Here is an 18710-nt window from a genome sequence, read left to right on the forward strand (position 1 = left end):
CTCCAGAGATCCCTCTTCCTCCTCTACCCTGCTGTTTCTGGTTTCTCTACCATCTTCTTTCAGTCATCTGTTTCCTTGTCTTATCTTGTGTTATTCTGATTATATAAACGTCAACTTGCACTCCTTTCTTCCTTCTCAACTTTGAAATTACCTTCCCCCATCCTGTCACGACCCAAGTGATAATTTCCTTCAGCAGCTGCTTTCTTTTCCACAGTTATTGGAAGCAAAGGCTCCCCTGTTGTACATTTTAGCTTGCCAGTTTAGAGTGGCTTAACACTTTTCTTTCCTCATTGTTATTTAATCAAAAGTCTCAGTGAGTGATGGGAAGAAAATGGAAAGCATTTGAAATGTCTTTTATGAGCCTGACTGCTTTCCAAGACCCTGCAGTTCGAAGTGAGAAGCCAGTCAGAGAAGAAAAAAACTACTTCTAGAAAGTCCTTGAAAACCAAGATGTAACAGTTTTTAAGTTTAGTTTAGTTTGTAGCAAAGATCTTTCAAAAAATTACTATGGGAAAGCCTAAGGTTCCTGTAAGCCCAAGAAAATGCAAACAGAAGTTTCACTTTGCCAAGTAGGAATATGGAAGCACTGTGTGTGTTAATGTTGAAGAGTTTAGTGTTTATTAGATAAAATGGAGTGATTATTGCTGATGAATGAATGTTGCTGACTTCATTTCCAGCAGCAACAGCTCATGAAACCTAGTTCCATAGGAGTCCAGTTCCTGTGTCAGAAGATACTGGAATACAAGCAGTTATTGGGTCACGCAGACCGTGGAATTATGACAGACCGGACAAGGAGAAAACTAGAGAGAAAAATCTGTGATCACTTATATGAGACAAAATCTCTACATTTTTCAAACTATCATATGAATGAAAAAGATAAAATTTTTGCTCATTAGAATGTATATATTATATCATATTTGCATATACTTTTTGTCTTCATGGTGCGTCATTCCAAAATCACTGAATAAATTGTGGCTTGAATGTGGCCAAAAAGAATTTATTTAACATATACGTTCAAGAAACAATAGTCACTAATGAGATGATATACTAGCTGTTTATTTGGTGCGTGTGAATTTGATAAAACAGCATGAATTATGCAGATGATGAGATTTAATGACCTTCAGAAGAAGGCATCAACACAGCTCTTCCATAGAGCTTGAACATTTCGTGTTCCGCTGTCTGTATCTGAAAGAATATCTGCCTTCCAAAATAAACACCTTGTCAAGTGTTTAACTTGACAAAACCTGCTAATTTTGCTTGAAGCCTTCTACCAGTCATGGTGCAATTGGTCTAATTGATACAGATTAATCAGAAATTAGTGATTACATACATTATTGCATGTCTCAATAAAACAGTGTCACTTCAACTACTCAGCAGAAAAAGCACTAGAGAACGTCACAACTGTATAATGAATGTCAGGCTGTTACCTGATAAGGTTTTGTAGAGTGAAATCTTAAATAAAAGACTGTTATCAAATCGTTATGCAATAGACCCTCATGGTTAGGAATTGTCTCAGTGTCAGTATCTTCTAACACTGTTCTGTAATTTCCATCAATAGAATCTCTTCTCTGGACTAAATGATATTTTCAGCAGGTCAAAGAAATAGGCAACCTTAGCATGGCCCTAACTAACAAGTTGAACCTTTGATTAAATTGGCTTATTTAGCACTGGTAAATTATCACTGTTAAAAAATTTGAAGTAGTCCATTTTAATTAACATTTCAAAATCAATTGGTACAGCATCCGTGTGGCCTAAACAACCTGTCTGCAAACATACGTAGGTCAAAATGCAGGGCTCAGAGTCTCCTCCTGAGTGGACTCAGCATGGCTCGTTCAGGCTGTGTATAGCTCAGTGATTTTAAGCAGCTTCTGATGCTAAAAGGAACTCTGCAGGCAGCTTCACCATCTGTGCAGGGTGTGCATGTGTGTGTGCGTGTGTGTCAGTCACCCTTCCAAACGCAGGTCTTTGTTTGGTTGCCCCGGTGGACGAAGCTCATGGTGCTGAGTCATATGGCAGGAGAATGGAGCAGGTGAAAGCAGGACAGCCATCACCCGGGACGGCTGCCAGGGAGGGACGTTCCTAGCGGTCCTCCTCTAAGCACCCAGCAGGGACTAGAGCTGGGAACTCCTTTCCTGCTCCCAAGCCTTGCAGTTTGTCCCCGCTCTGGGAACCTCTGACATTGGTCAGGGGTGACCAGAGGTGGCCGGTACCTGTGGTGTTGGAACCACAGGAAAGAGGGTGTGCTCTACTGCAGGTCCTACCTGTAGGCACACTGACTGTGGAGCATGAGGAGGGGGGGCCTTCTGGGAAACCTCATTCATTAGCTGTGAGATTGGACAAATCTGTAAATGTTACAATACAGCTTTATTAAAGACAAACAAGACATTGGCAATATGGTTAAGTACTTAGACAATGGAAGAAAGGGAGGGATTGTGCCCTCATTTATTCAAGTTAATCCTTCAATGAGATGAATAGGATGCTGGAGAGCAGAGGTCAACCACATTATATGAAATGAAAAGCAGAAGAATTGATTTAAGTTTCCTGGGGCAGCCAAGTTAATAGTATAGCAGACTGCTTGTTTACATTGGATGAGTTGGGAAAAACCCAAATAAAATGGTTTATTTTAACAAAAGGATTGTATGGTTTCTGGAAATGGGGAACACAGAGACTAATCTGCCATTAAAGAAACAGGACCTGCGTCTTTTTCCTGTTTTACATCTGAATGGTCACAAATCAGCCAATTTGCATGAAACATGGCAAGAAGCTACATGTAACTTGCTATATCAATTTCAGAGGAGTCTGGCACTGGAGTGAAATATTTAAGGTAGAAAATACATGTGTAATACTGTAGGATTGAAATAACCATAAATTAGAAGATAATAGTTTTGTTATACACCAAAATTTATGACTTCCTGTTTAATCCCAATATGGATAACAACTCTTTGTCATTAAGGTCCCAAACCGGTAAATACCAACCCATCCATATACTTAACGTTAAGCTCAGGAGGACTGAGTCTGCCAGAGTTTTTAATCTGCTACCTTCGTTTTCAATGTGGGAGAGAGAGGACTGGATGTGGTCAGGCTGAGGCAAATGTCACAGGGCACACGAGGGGGACTAGAAAAGAAATGGCTCTGGCAAGATCTAGGGTACGGTACTGGGTCTGAGCAGCTGGGACTGAGAAAGTCACAGGCAGCTCCTGCGGCTGCTGCTCCCCGCTGGGTTTTCAACACGGCAGTGAACCGGAGGCACTGACTTGGCAGGATTTTATACGCATGCTCGGGGTGATGTGGATGAGCTTTGCTGCACTGAGGCCTTCCCAGCAAAAGATGCTGCACGAAAACAAACCCAGGCGGATATTGGCAAGCTACAAACAGGGCTTGAGTGCGCTTGTTACATTAACCTTGTAGCTGTGTCAGCTGAAAAAATGCATTGAATACTTTTGGATAAGAAAGTATCCAAGTTACTAAAGCTATTGCAGAGGAAACATAGCGACCTTCCCTTTTCCCTATTTGCTTAAGCTTTTTTGTTACCTTGATTTGTAAATCTAGTGTAAATAACTTCTGCTGACCTAATTATGCTGTAGGATTCCACTCATTGTGCATGGGCTGCAGGTATTTTTAAATAGCTCAGTACGATACAGACAGATGTACAACACAGTCATGAGTGTTCAGTCTCCACTAATGGGAAACACCCTAACCATGAGCCTTCTATCCCTTTCATTTTGAGTCTCTTTTGTATGAATGCCAACACAGTTCACCTGCAGGAGGGATTTTTTTGTTTTGTTTTTTGTTTGTTTTTTTTTTTTTTTTTTTAAGTCTGCTATCTTGCCCATTCTATAATATATTGGGAAAAAAAAGGAGAAGCAAAGCATCTGGCCTATGGCATTAAATAGAGAATCATGAACCTGGAAGCCCAGGGAAGCGTAGGCTTTGTTTTGTTTGCACCAGATTCCCTTGGTGGCTTCAGACTGAACTATCTGTGTCTCCATTTTTCTGCCTTTCAGATAAATATTGTCTCAGTATACCTCAGTGATATGCTAGGTAGCTTAAGTCCCCCATACTTTCAAATGCTGTCGGAGATTCGTATGGTGGTGCTGTGTAATTCAGAAGAAAGCAGAAGACCATCACTCTGTATAGCAACTTCCATGTGGGCCATTTTCCAGAAACAATCCAATTTCTAAATGTATAGAGACAAACAGAAAAGATAGAAAAAATAACTATGAGGAACACGCAGAGCAACAATAATACAGCTGATTTCTTCTGAGAAGGAGGGACTTGCCTTTTGAGAGAGCCAGGACATGGCTAGAGCCCCATCCCACCGGCAGACCTCACCTGCCCGTCTCTGACAGAGGTTGGAGCCTGGGCATAAACTGCCTTCACTATCAGAAGCAAAACAACTTGAACTGCGAGGTTTTTAGCATATCATTACAAATTCAAACCTGGGCCTATTCTGATGGAAAATTTTCCTTAGGAATGTGAATTGTTTTGGGAAAAATAACCGGGCTTGTTTCCTGGCAGGGATGCTATTTGCATCAAAAATTAATGTCATCCACCCACTCAGTTTCCAACCTAAAACCAGGCATTTCATTAGTGAAGTGAGAACAGCGATGCCTGGCTGGAGCAGCTAGGGCAAGCAAACCTGCCGAGCACAGGCAGAAACATGGGAGAGCGGCGTGCTCCCGCAGGCAGGAGGGTCGTGTGGACTACACAGCGCCCGGTGAGGAATGAGGAGGAAGGAGGACATCGCATTCCTGCTTGGAAGAGGGAAGCAGGTGGAAAAAACCATCCCTGAGAGGGGATTAGGCTCCTCTTTCCCAGCAGGGAGGCCTCAAAAGCTGTGTCCAGAGCCCTCGTGTGAGGCCGTGCACGTGCGTGTGCAAGAGGCACCATGCATGTTGATAGCGTGAGTGGAGAGCTGTGGGGGGACAAGCGGTGCCTGCGGGCATGCAAGTGTCCTGCTCGCGTGCTTCTGGGGACGAGATACCTGTGAGCCATGGGCCATGAGTCTGTGCCCATGGCTGTGCGGGGCTGTGCATGAGGGCGCATGTGAGAAGAGCTGTGCGTGGAGGGCAAGTGCCACACGCGTGTGTGGAAAGGCGTGTGCCAGGAGAGTGTGCAAGAGGTGTGGGGGGGAAGGGCTGTGCGAGAGGAGTGTGTGTGGAGAGGGGGATGTATGTGTGGAGAGGAGAATGTGGAGGGGGGTGTGTGTGTGTGGAGAGGGGGTTGTGTGTGTGGAGGGGGGGTTGTGTGTGAGGAGAGGTGTGCGGTTGTGCGAGGAGAGAGGTGTGCGAGGGGTTTGTGTGTGTGGAGACAAGCGTATTGGACAGGGTGGGCGTGTGCAGTGCCCTGCGTGCAGGGCCGTGTGTGTGTGTGGAGCCGAGTGTGCAGGGCCGAGTGTGCAGGGCCGTGCCGGTGTCCGTGTGCCCGCTGTGAGGGGAGCGCCGTGAGGCGCCCTCCCCGCCTCCCGCCGTGCCCGCGCCGCCGCCGGCGGCCGCCCGGGGCGGGGTCTGCTGACGCATTGCGGCTGGAGCGGGCCGGGGCGGGCCGGAGTCGGACCCCGGCGGGGCGCGGGGCTGGTGTCCGGGGCCCGTCTCTCCGCCCGCCGGCGGGCTGACTGACAGCGCTCCCCGCCCAGAGACTGGGAGGGCCGGAGCGGGGCGGGGGGTAGGAGGAGGAGCGGCGCGAACCGCCCTGCGCTGCCGCAGCTCCTACCTATTCATTCAGGCACCTAAAATGGCTGGAGAGAGGAGGCGGCGGAGCAGGAGGAGGAGGTGAGGGGAGAGCCGCCGCAAGTGCCCTCACCTCCTCACCGGCCGGCCCCTCCTCGGCCCGGCGGCGCCCCCCGCTCCCGGCGAGGTCGGCGGCCGCCCCTCGCCTGCCCCCCGGCACCATGTCGGCCGGCCAGGACGAGAGCTCGGTGCGGGTGGCGGTCAGGTAAGCGGCGGCGCCGCCTCTCCTGGGGGGGCCGGGGAGCGGGCGGCGGGGGGGAGCGCTCCCGGCGGGCCCTCAGCACACGGGTGACCGCGGTCGTGCCCGCGGGGACGCCAGCCCCCGACCCGCGGGGACAGGGGCAGGAGCGAGGGACATCTTCCCCGCAGGATGAGTGTGTCGCCTCGGCTCCTGCCGAGCCTCTTTTTCCTTGCAGCAGTTGGAAATAGCCAAAGGAGTGTGTGTGGGGGGGGAACACAAAACACCACACCAAACCCTTTCTGAGGTCTTTTTCAGTCATTTCTCTCTAATTTTCAGCAATGACTCTAAAAATATTCCGACTAATTATAGCCCGGTGCTGCAAGTGCTTACTCATGGCAGCAGAGCAGTCCCTTGACGGTGGCGATGCCGTCCGCATCACGGAGCTGTGCGAGAGTGGATCCTGGCAGACTGATATTTTTAGAAGGGTAAAGGCTTTTATCCCGTGGAGGCTGTGTCTGACCTTACACACCGGCAGGGATGGGCTTCCATGAGGCTGCTCACAGTGAATTAGACGAGGTATCTGTAAAAGTCATAATGGGAGTGGAGCCTGTATCATTTTGAAACATCAGCTAATTCAAATTACTTTTTTTTAATCAGAGATAAAAATCTCTTGTTCATCAGTGAACTCTTGGCTCTTCATGGTATTCTATGTGAAGATACTATTTTATTGTTTGAAGAACTTCCAGATTAGCCCACGGATGCCTTAATTTTCAAGATGTCTTTATGTGATTCAAACATGAGGAGAAAAAAAAAATACATACATATACACGTACGTGTATGCGTATATATATGCATGTATATATGTACATACATGTCAGTATTTGAGTTTTGGTTGTGATACTGAATGACGATTTATTTCTTTCCTTTAAAGAAAGAATTATATTATATGCTGATGCACTTAGAGCATTATGCCACAAGAAATCAGACTTTAGGGGAAGGTCTGTACCTACCAATGAATCCTTGGAACCACTACATACATCTCACCTTGCTATATAATTCAAAGGTTGTGCAGGAAAACAAAGAAGGTGAATCGTTTTTTCTCTGAAGGGTGTAGGAATAAGTGATGTTACTGCATGCTCTTGTTGGTATGTGCGTGTGGGGGGAACGGTTCAATAACATTTTCAGTAAACAGAGAAACACCGCCCCTGCATGATAACATGGGGTGTATGCTGCAGTTGTTCATCAAAGTCTGCTTGCCGATTGCAGTAGCATTTTCTATAGGGAGAGACGCTTTTGTGAGTGTTGTTATCTGTCGAAGCATTTCTCACATAAAGTACAGGGAGGTATTATTCCAAAGCATAATTAGGCTGTATTTTAAAAAAGGAAAATATGAGATAGGTGTGATCCTAAAAATAGGGCGTGTTACAGGTTTACAGACTGCTCTGTCATTTGAAGAAAATATTAAATATGTTCTGAGCCAAAAAAAATAGTGATGTAGAAGTTCATTTACAAATACAGAGGTTTGTCGCAGCTAGGAATTAAATAAAACCTACTGGTGCAAATATGTTTATAGTTGTAGGTGTGTGATAAATAGATTAGAGATAATACATGGCAAAGAGTTTGTAAAAGTGAATTAAAATCACGCAGCTGTGGCTCTTGAAAACAAATTCCTAATGTTACGAGGCATATTTCTGCAATATAATTGTCTAACTAACATCTTATGTCTGACTGCAGTTCACTAGTAATGAAGAATTGTATATTTTCAGTTCACTAGTAATGAAGAATTGCATCTTTTCTCCTGTCTTTTTCCTTTTGGCAGACTAACTATTCATGTACAAGATTTCTCCCTCTCTGCTTAGCAATCATGAACAAAATCATGCACAACTATTTTTTTTTTTCCACCAGTGGTTCTTTGTAGATGGTTTTCTATTATTTCTGGTTATGTATTTTGCACAGTCCTATAATTCAACTGGTCTTGCAACTCACTGTGTATCAGCGCCATGCTGTACTGTGCATTATGAATATTATGTTCTGTTTCCTTGTTGATTTTGTTTTTCAGTTCGTTTGGGTAACTAGAGCTTAGCTCAACGATGATCTCCAACAACTAATTCATCACAGCAGTGTTTTTGTCTGTATGTTTCCCGACTAAAGCTTGCTCTACAGCAGGACCAGCTTTTAGTTTGCAACCCCAGTGGTAGTAACTGAAGTAAGATACTACAAAGGCATATTGCAACTGAACTTACTGCAAAACTGAATGTGCTTAGACTTTAAACATAGTTTCTAGGATAGACATCACTGAAATTGTTTAGCAAATTATTTTTTTCAGAACCTGGTTATCTCACCTAATTGTATACAACAGGATTCAAAAATACTTCATTCTTTCCAATTAGCACCACCTTTAAGCTATCATCTTGTATGCTAATTGCTCCCCATTTTCTTTAGTGTAATAATGGGTTTGTGAGCAATGAGCTAAATACTCTGGTTTAGTGAAGCATGAAAGCTGAAAATAGTTTGGCAGATAATCCAGTTGCTAATGTTAAATTCCCCAATTAAGAAAAAAATTCTTTCTCTGTTGTCAGCCACCACTGAAAAAAGACTTGTGGACTTAGAATTTTGATGATGGTGTGCAACTTCAACAAAGAGGTTTGCTCTCTGTGTGACTTTGTATAGTGTCTGTTTTCAGATGAATCCAGATGGCCCCCATGATAGTTATTTAATCAAATGGATGGTTTTTCTTTTATCTGTGGAAAAACTACATTTTTTTTTTTGTAAATCTGAAATTGCCGTCTTGCTTTTGTAAACATCTTTTCAGCATATGAAAACTAGCTTTTCCTGAGGAGTCTGTGGAACGATATAGACTTCATAGTTCATGTTTCTGGAACAAAGACCACAAAAAGGATATAGATTATAGTTCCTAATTCTTGTGTTTCTTGCTGCTTTAGTGGTGTCTACAGCCAAAATACAACGTGTAGGCTTCCTGCATGCTGGGTAGATGAAATTCTTGCCTAAGATTGAGATACTGACACAGTGTTAGTATTGTGTTTGAGAGTCATTGTATGAGCTACCCAGGGCCTGGATAGGGTCACTGCACTAAGTGCCCATAACCGTTAGGTCAGAGCTACGCTTACTTTTACCAACCAGACCTGAGCTGTATCACAGGAACTGAAATAGCTCCAACTGGAGAGGTAACAGTTAGTGCCTGTCCTCACTTTGTATGGATTGGAGCTGTGGTGTTAGGACATCCTAGCAGTGATGATCTAATATGACCAGAAAGTTTAACTTACGTCCTTTCTGTTTTTTTTTTTTTTGATATGTGCTAAACCAGGTAACTCTTAGAGACCAATAATGTTTGGATAGAGCTCACCAGAAAGCTTTGCATGGAGGACTGCTATCTGATAAAGCATGGGAGGATGTCTGTTATTTGGATCCTGTTATGGAGAAGACATAACAAAGTAGAATGCTGAAGTAAATATCTACGTTCTAGTCCTCCAAAGGAGGAAGGTAGATATTGCTACCTTCCTCCTCACATGCATAGAGGCTGTGGGATCCAGCCACCCAGCTCTTCCCTGAATCATCTAAAAAGTTTCCTTCTTGTACTTACCCTGGATGTCTGCAATACATTGTGACACTGCTTTACAAAGGTGAAATGTTGATGTTTGGCAAGAATGGAAATTATGTGTGCAAAATGTAATGGATCTACCAGGATCCATTTCTAATAACAGTGGGAGTAGTAAGTGGAGATGATGAATTAAAACATCCCAGCTTCTGTTTCTGGTATTCCAAAAGGGAGATAAAGTACTCTAGAAGAACGGATTGATTACTAAATCAATTTAGGAACAGAGATTTTAGCAACTAATCAAGCTGCTTGTGGCATGAAATCAGGATACAGTGTTAACTTTTGATAATGCAAAGGGGATATGTCCATCCCTTGTAACGTTAGCCTTCTACTGCAAAGGTTTGTTGTGGGAACACTGGGTTTCTTCTTTTTGTACTGCCAGTTCTTGAGCTATGTGACCAGTTGTATGTCTTCTGCATTATTTTTTTCCTTTGCTAGCTTCTATATGTTTTTTTCTCACCACACAGAATTTGCTGTTTGTTTGTTGTTGTTGTGCCTCTGTCTACCCTTTCATCTTTTGCATTCCTTTTTTTCAGCCTTTTTTTTTTTCCTCTAATAGCTTTTACACTGAAGTTGTTCTTCTCTGTGCTAGATCCAGCTACTGTAAAATGCATTAGGAAAGAAGCATCTGAGTGGAAGGAACCTGTTTTTGATAGGTGTGTTTTGAAGCACTTTGGTGGCTGTTGAAATCTATTTTCTTTCTTGGGCTGCTGTTCTACAAACACTTACAGCTGTGTTTTAGGCTTCCTACCATGAATAGATCCTCAAGTGTCAGATGAATGGCCATGTATGCTGTGGTATATATCATAAGCTCTGGAGGGCAGAGGTGCTCATTTCGTGCTTCCCATACAGTGCTAAGCATTCTCATAAATTATTCTGTAACTAGATAAGCAACAGCAATAGATTACAGTACTATCCACTGGCTCCTTAAAACAAACTAAAGTTTTCCTTTTACTAGACAATAGTTATTACCTACCTGTAATCTTATGAAGCTGTGAAAATTTTTTGGGGAAAATGTCTCAAAGTAACTGTATTCATGAAGTTCAGCAGTCTACCAGTAGCAAGTATGCCCCACCAAAGATGAAAAAAATTGTTCAATGGTACTATGTAGTAATTTTTGGGGATCATTTTAGGTGTTGGAAAATACCTCTTTTGGAGAGAGAGCCTTTTAGTGGAAAGCTACCAAAGAGATCTTGTTTTTGGAAAGCTTATGTTACATATCTTTTGTTAGTTTTGATGTTTCTTTTTGCTCCACGATTTAAACATTCCTTTGTCCTTCCCTGAAACTTTACTCTACCCCATCCACATGTTTTGCATTTTAGCTGGAAAAAAAAAAAGACACGACACCATCTGCTGCTGAATTAATTCAGGTTTCATCATATCTGACTTGATCATCCGTAACTGATATTGCTTGGGGCAGGCTGAAATCTCTGATCGTGCTTTCTAGGAAATAAACTTCCCTTTCCACCACTCATGCGATGTAAACGCAAACTCATTCTTTGAGGGAGGGGAAAGAAATCCTAGTCGGACGTTTCCCTTGATGTCATGTATTCCTTGCCAAAAGATGGATATGTCTTGAATTTAAGAAGAAAAAGCAATGAGTGTTGCGATGAGTGGTCTGTTCATGCTTGTGCATGAATTATATTTCTAACCTGGTATTTCCCAAAGTTTGTGGAAGACTTGGTAATTTACTTTACTTTGAAAATCCATTGAGTTAGTTGCCAATTTCCATTTAATAATGTTTTCTCTACTACTCATGCTCAGTGGAGAGTTAGGTTTTATATTGTTGGCCTAGATATTCCTTTATTACTGAACTCAAGGCTTCACATTTCCAGTTTTTCTGTGTGACTTCTGTAAGTTCTTCTATAGTATCTGAATGGCGCTTGAGATCAAGGGAATCTTGCTCCCTCCCTCTGTTTTCCCTTTATTTGCTTTAAGCGTTTTATAGATCGCCCTTGCTGCCCACTCAGAGATGGCTGCTGGAATTCTTACTTTCATGTTCTGTTGCCTGATTACTGCTGGGGAAATAAAGACATTTTAGGTGTGTGTTTTTTTTTTTTTTCCTGCTGGAGCAGAGAATTTTTTGTTGTGCTATTATTATTCCTATGTAAAACACTTGCAAGAAGTTAAAAGTATCAGTTGTGCTGGTGAACAAGAAAGTTTAATTAGAAATCAAACCAGATCTGAACAAGTTCAACAAGAGTAACTACATGAGCTGTGCCTTTTTCTTGTGCCCTCTTTCTCTTCTCCTCTATAATTATTTTAAGGTTTTGTTCATTTTCTTCCCATCCTGCCTCCCTTTTTGTAACTCTCCATGTTTATTTCCACTCTTCCCTGATGAAACTTTTCTGGAATAAATGTGTCTGCTCCAGTGTGACTAAAGAGAGAAATGCAGCCTGATTTTTTTTTTTCAAACATGTTTTCTTGTTTGATGTCTTTACCATAGCAACAAGATGCAAATGGAGAACAGTGAAAGGATTTTGAGGTCAGAGTCACAGTGAGCTTGATGCATAGAAAAGTTCTATTCAATATGTATTTTAAAATGTGAAAAACTGCTGATTCAGAGCTAACAACTGATGAGCATAAAACTTTTCCTGGATAGACTCTGTATGTAAATAAGGAATGAGGAGGGTGTACCATCTGGTCCTTTATTTTTGTTAGTATCCTCAACAGATTTGGTAAAGTTGGCCACTGCTGGAATAATTAATTTTTGTTTAAAGAAACTTCTTTTTTTAATCAGCTGACAACTGCTGGGCTTGCTGTTTAGGACAATGGTCCCTTTAAGTGTCTTTAGGTCTTTAAGTCTACCTAACAAAAATGAGTGACACATCCCTTGAGCCCGTTTACTGTGGAGTTTCAACTCAGAAAGCTGAGAGCAACAAAACCTTAGTAAAGGGTTATGATATTATTGCTCTACTATACACAGCAATTCATGTGAATTCAAGTTGAATAGTGCATTTCCATTGTTGGATTTAAAAATGGATTAAAGGATTTGTTGTCTCGCTAATTTTTGGTGAATCGCTGGTGGTTCTTGCATTCGTGCTGTCACAGGAACTCTGCATACATCAGTTGGTTAGCAAATACCTAACTTTTTGCAGGATGTTTTAGATTTAATGTAGTTTCTCCATGCTCGCTCTTAAGTACTCAAGGTTCCTTGAAATGCTTTCTCTTGTACACTGTAGCTGTGAATGGTGTTTATTTATGTTCAACATAATTGATCCTTTAAATATATGACTAAAACATGATTCTCAAGGTGGATAAGAGTTAAAGGACTGTAGCATGCTATAGCATGGCGATTCAGCTACTACAGCTGAACACATGGAAGGTGCGGTAGGCTAATAGCACTGGACAGAAAATGTTTCTCTTCTGTGAAATGTCTCATATGGAAGAGTTTGATCAGTCTTCTCTGCTTACCTAGTTTAATCTCATTAGGGGATCTTGAATAACGGTCTTTCCACATCTTAGGTCAATGCTCCAACCACTTGTTTATTGTCTTTGTTTAAGCCTGTGTATTTTTTCATTATTTTCATTAACTATTTTTTTCTTCCTGTTTCTAACCATGGTAGTTGTCTTTTGCGTAATACTACTAAAACAAAGTTAAGGGAGCATCTTAAGCTGAAAAGCTATATATCTGTGGAGTATTAATATCGGTCAAGAGATTATATTGAAGTATGTGACTTTCTAGCAATGTTGATCAAAAGGTTATGCAAGTCATCAGTAATAGTTAAAAACATAAGAGTATCCTCTAGAAATACATTGCAAATAGTGAAATATAGTCTCACATAATTCTGGGTTCACTAGCAAGCCTGATAAGAAATGCCCCATGTACAGTATAACCCTTAGTATCGTATAGAATGTAGGAACCCAGATAAGCCACTTTCTTTGAAGCATTTGGTACCACATTGCCTGTGAGACTGCATCTTCTTGGAATATAGTGATAGGAAGGTAGGCAGAATTAAATAAGATGCCTGTTTATATAACTTATTCAAAATATTGAAAATGAAGATGTTACTTAAATTAACTTTGTTTTTCAAAGCCAGTGGTAACTCTTAGCACACAGGTTGTTGGACATTTCTTCCCTTTAGCATGGGAATAATTGGGAGATGAGTCCTGAGACCTTTTGTGTCACTCTGAGTAGCTCATTATCCCAAAATCTGCGAGTTGCTAATCTCTCACTCAGTAGTATTGATTAAATATATTTACCAACTGCAGCAGTGCTTCTATCTTAGTTTGTGCATGATTCTGTCATAGGACAGAATCTCCATGTCCCCATCTCCACCCTTATGAGGATATGAGAGGACTATGAGTGTAGGTAGTGAATCTTTTGTCTTTTTTTAATATTGTTTTCCTGTTCTTCCCTCCCCATGTTCCACTGGCACTTTGTGTATTACCATCTCAGAATTATGTCATAAGCTCCTCAGGCCAAAGATGTAGCTTCAAAGTTCAATAAACACTTCTGGTGTGATATAAACAATACATGACATAGTATCATGAAAAAAGCAACTGCTACTAAAACACCTGAGTTTTTGTAGTTTACCTTCTATGAAAAATATTACAATTACAAATTCTGTTTTGCTAAAGCATGTGTATGCCTTTGTTTCTCCCTTCCCTCACCATTTGTTTCTGTGTGAGGAGAAAAAAAATTATGCCTGTACCAGACACTTTGATCTGTAGGATATAGCTGAGTACTCATTATTTTATTTTTTTTACCTGCTAAGCAAACCATACATTGCTTCAGTTTTCACTCTACATAAATTGTCCAGGTAAGGTTTGTTTCGTTCCCTGGTCTCAAATGCATTCCTTTTGAATTCTGGTCTTTAATTTTATGAAATCATTATACTTAGGCTCTGGCTCTGTAATGTGATGACTTAGAATTTTTATTTTTTATGTTTTTAGGACATCTTATCTATACACATTACTCTGCAGACTAGGGATATTGATACCATCTAAATATCTCCTGTATTTTCTTTTCTAAGTTAAAATTATATTGTGTGTATGAATGACTGGTATATTTGGGAAAGGTTGATTTGTTTTATGAGCAAACTATTTGAAACATTAAAGACTAGAAAAATATTTTTATATTGGGTTAAGGGGGAGTAAATAGCTGAATATATATTTTCTAGACATGATAGAAAAGAGAAGGATTCCACTTTTAACAGCATTTGAAGAGGTAGTAGGTCAGAGAAAAGGCCACCTGTTCAATCTATACCACTTAGAGCACGGCTTACGCTTCTGTCTAATCTAATCAGTCAGCCTATCACTCAGAAACAATAAAACTGCCATTTTGATCTTCGCTAGCAGAACTTTTGAGTTCAGCAAAAGTGGATTGGTGTTTAGTGAGCTCTAAAAATGAGATCTGAGATAGGGCTGAACTGGTATTGACAGGCAAACTATTTGACAATTAAACATCAGTATAATTAAATGTCACTTTTTTTTCTTTTGTACTCCCAAAAGCTTCAAACTTCTGGGTTTTGTTTGGGTGTGTGGTGGTGGTTGTTGTTGTTTTATGGGTGGGGTGTTTTTTTGTTGTTTTCTTTCTTTCTTTTTCTTCCCCACACAGTCCCCAAAGTGATATACGTTGGCTAGTCACCTAGTTAACCCACAGTCTTGACTCCGCATTTTAAAGTGTAGCGGTAGATATATTTCATTATCGTTGTTAGCAAACCTTTTGAGGAACAGATGGACTTTTCATTGTTCCCTAAATGTCAACAAGTAAAGCCCTGGTAGGCCCTAAAGAGGAAGAACCATTGCACAGCTGAGGGCTTCAGATGGAAGTGCTTTGTTCTGTGCTTGCAGCCCTGAAAGCAGGGCTGGCCTGTGCCAGGCCAATGCTTCTGTTGATTTTTTTTTTTAACACTCATGACTGCTGGATGCTGAGATCTATCTTTGGGAAGAGAGGGCTTACATAAAATGGTGTTGGCCTACATCTTGGATGATACTTGACTGAACATCGGGGCCAGTGTGCTCTCTGCTGTTACTGTAGGGAAGAATTCAAGTGATTAGGAATAATGCGTAAAAATTAAGCATGAATCAGTAGCGTTGTATTGTGGCAGAAGAAGAAAATTAGTGTATATAGAAATTGGAGGTTTTATGTAAGGTGCAAAGTAATCCGTACCCTTTGTTCAATACTGCTGGTGTATTGGCTCATGTCTAGTGTTAGGGTCTGGGTGCTGCATTTCAAGAAAAATGTGGACTAACTGTGGTGAATTGAAAAGAGAAGGGAAATGACTCTTTGTCTAGAAAACATGACCAGTTCCATGGTGTGAGGTATCAGGAATGAAGATTGCCAAGAGACATGTCTTGAAATGCTTAGAGTCAAATACAAATACAAAAGTAGAAGGGAGTAAATTGTTCTTCATGTTCAAGGTGAAGTGGATAAATTACACTTTCATGTAGTTAGTGGCTTAAATTACAGTAAGAAAAGTAAAAGATAGGAAGAAAATATTTTTCTGTTGTAAGGATGGATGGCCTGGAACAATTTGTCTGTGGAGGCGTGGAATTGCCCATATAGGAGACTTTTATAAACAATTCAAGCTGATAACTGCCAGGTACTTCTTGGACGTAGTTGGTATTACCTTGTTCCAGAAGAGTGGGTGAATAAACTCTACTATCTTTCCAACTCTCTTTCATCCCATTTGCCTGTAATTCTGTGAAGCTGCATGTTGAGTGCCAGGACCTGAATTCAGCACAGTTGAATGATCCCATTCAGATGTCAGAATATGTTTACAGGAGTGTGAAAATGCCCATATGGACAGTAAAGCCTTACAGATTTGGAAGGGTAAGCTTAGACTAATTCAAGTTTGAAGAGATCTCAGGAGGTCATCTGATCCAACCTCCCACCCAAAATAGGGTCAAAACTAAATTCAGGCAAGGTTGCTCTAGCAAGTTAGATCTTGGAAAAACCCTGGAGGGTGGAGAGTCCTCAATCTCTCTGGACAACCAATACTTGACTGTCTTAATGGGCAAAACTTTTTCCTTATGCCAAGTTGGGAAGTCTCTTGCTTGCAGTGGTTTGTGACTATTGCCTCTTGTCCTCCTGATTTAAGCCTCAGTAAGGAGTCTGGGTCTGCTGTCTTGGTAATCTTTTGTATTGGAAGAGAGCAGGCAGGGCCTAAAAGCCAGGAAGATGTTGAAGAGGTCTGTGCCTATGATCTGTTGGGAAGAGTGAGGTATGGCGGACAGCTTCAGCAAAGGGGGTGCAGCCTCTTCTCCTGATGAGTTCTGAATATGAAAGAGCGGGTTCTTGGTGGACTGACAGCTATCCAGTGGTGCTGGTGATATGGCTGGTATTAGGAGGCAATGCACTGTAAGCATGTAGTACTGGAAGCTTTTGTTTGTTTGCATGGTTTCTATATTCTTTCTGTTCTAAAGTCTATTCTTCCCCCTCATCCAACCCTTCCCTACCTGTCTTGAAGACTATTTCATAGTACACGCGATATTGCTGCTGTGAAGGCATTTGGAGTGCGATTCAGTCTGCTTTCCTCTTCTCCCAGCAGGAATGTCTGGAGGTCAACTTCTGCCTGCATTTTCTCTGCCACAGTTTAAGCTCACTTACTGCTTTGGCCAAGCTGACTAGTGAGAATAATTAACCTCCAGCACTGTTTAATGTTTCTGTGCTTTTCAGATATTCATGCTCTCCTCAGCTACCTCATAGAATAGTCGTGTCTGTTTCCCTGTTCCCCCTGGACAGTTCATGTTTCAGTCTTTCAGTTCTTTTGGCTTGTTCAAACAATACCTTCTGTAAGTCCGAAAGAAATGCAGACAAGTGTCAGTGGTTTATCACATGAAGCACATGATAATCTTGTGAATACAACCCAAAGCACCAGTTACTTACCTTGGAACAGTTTCTTATGACTTCTTAGAAATGAATTATTATTTGTATTATTAGTTTTTGTCTTGTCTATTGAAAAATGGATTTAAAAGTTGTATTTTCTTTCTTTGGGTTTGTGCGTACATATAGTGTGTGTGGAGCACTGGGCAAAGTTAACATTCAGCTTGGTTTGTATTGTTGGACGTCTGCCTAGTATCCATGTAAGAGTTTTCTGGTTGAAGTTCAATCTGTTTAAAACATAGGAATTTATTGGTAGACTGAGGAAAGTACTTTTGATTTCTCAGATTGCAGCTAGGAAATGCTACTGACTTCCAAGTTTTATCAGAAATGCCAAGGAAATTTGACTAATTGTAGTCTAGCCGAACAACTGGCTGCTTTTTTATAAGTGTATTCTGTTGTTTATGCATGCATTTTTCATCTTAAGATTGAACTTCTTTAGGGCAAGGCTACATGTCTAATCAAGGAATATCCAGTGGGGCAGAACACTTGCAATGTACTGCGCTGTTTTAGAGAAAACTGTTCTTCTATTTTGTTGTCGTCTTGGTATAGAGGGGGATGGTCACTCCAGCACAGCAATGTGTGCGAGAGGTCCTCTCCTTTGCTCAGAAGTTACATGAATTGGCATTGTGTTATTTTTCCATTCTGAAAATAAAAAAAATAAATGTTAGGATCCTGACTGTTAACCCTCTTTCTCTTCACAGTAACAACAGTGCTACAATTTTAATTTAGTGTATTAATGCATTAAATGTTGTAGTGATAGTAACTGTATTTCAAATACTAAATTTATAAACTTGTTTTTCTTGAGTCACATGCTGGTTTTTGTGGGGTGTAGTGTTTTTGGTTTGGTTCTTCCTTGTCAGCTAATAATGCTTTGGCCATGTAGTCATCTTGCATCTTTGCAAGATCTGGCTCCAGCTTCTGAATGTCAGGTGCCTCAGAATGGCTCTGGAGGGGGCATTCAAATACTCAAACCCAGTCTGTTTAATGCATGATTTTAAGTTATGTTGTAACCCAGGATTTCAGGTATTAATGCATTCAACACGTTGTAAGACCTTTTAAAGTGCAATATATAAATTTAGATTATTGAGGTTTATTTTTCTTATCTCTTTGTCCTTTGAGGCTGAAAGCTCCATCTCTGGAGATCTTAAACATAGATGGGGGAAACATCAGAAGGAAAACTGCTAGCCTAAAAACAAAGACATGGATCTACTAATGTGTGAGCACTAGTGTTGGTTGACGTAAAGTGATACTGGATGGATAATTTATAAGGTACCACTGGGAGAGATAGTTGAAAGAGACTTTTGTATTTAAGGGGCTGCAGCCATTACCAGTTCTGGGAGTTCTCTGGGTATG

General features: G+C 41.3%; 1 protein-coding gene across 4 annotated transcripts in view; it reads left to right on the forward strand.

The window, feature by feature from the left end:
• Positions 1–5522: 5522 nt before the first annotated feature.
• KIF21A (kinesin family member 21A) overlaps positions 5523–18710 on the forward strand; it is a 91541-nt gene continuing 78353 nt past the window's right edge. For 3 of the 4 annotated variants that reach the window (XM_074583390.1, XM_074583563.1, XM_074583646.1), the window contains exon 1: positions 5527–5934. In XM_074583390.1, the coding sequence (XP_074439491.1) occupies positions 5891–5934 (44 nt within the window). In that variant the 5' untranslated portion in view covers positions 5527–5890. Of the gene's footprint in view, positions 5935–18710 lie in introns of all 4 variants that reach the window. The other variant, XM_074583478.1, reaches the window with a different exon arrangement.

Source organism: Larus michahellis, chromosome 1 (genome assembly GCF_964199755.1).
Source record: "Larus michahellis chromosome 1, bLarMic1.1, whole genome shotgun sequence".
NCBI lineage: Eukaryota > Metazoa > Chordata > Aves > Charadriiformes > Laridae > Larus > Larus michahellis.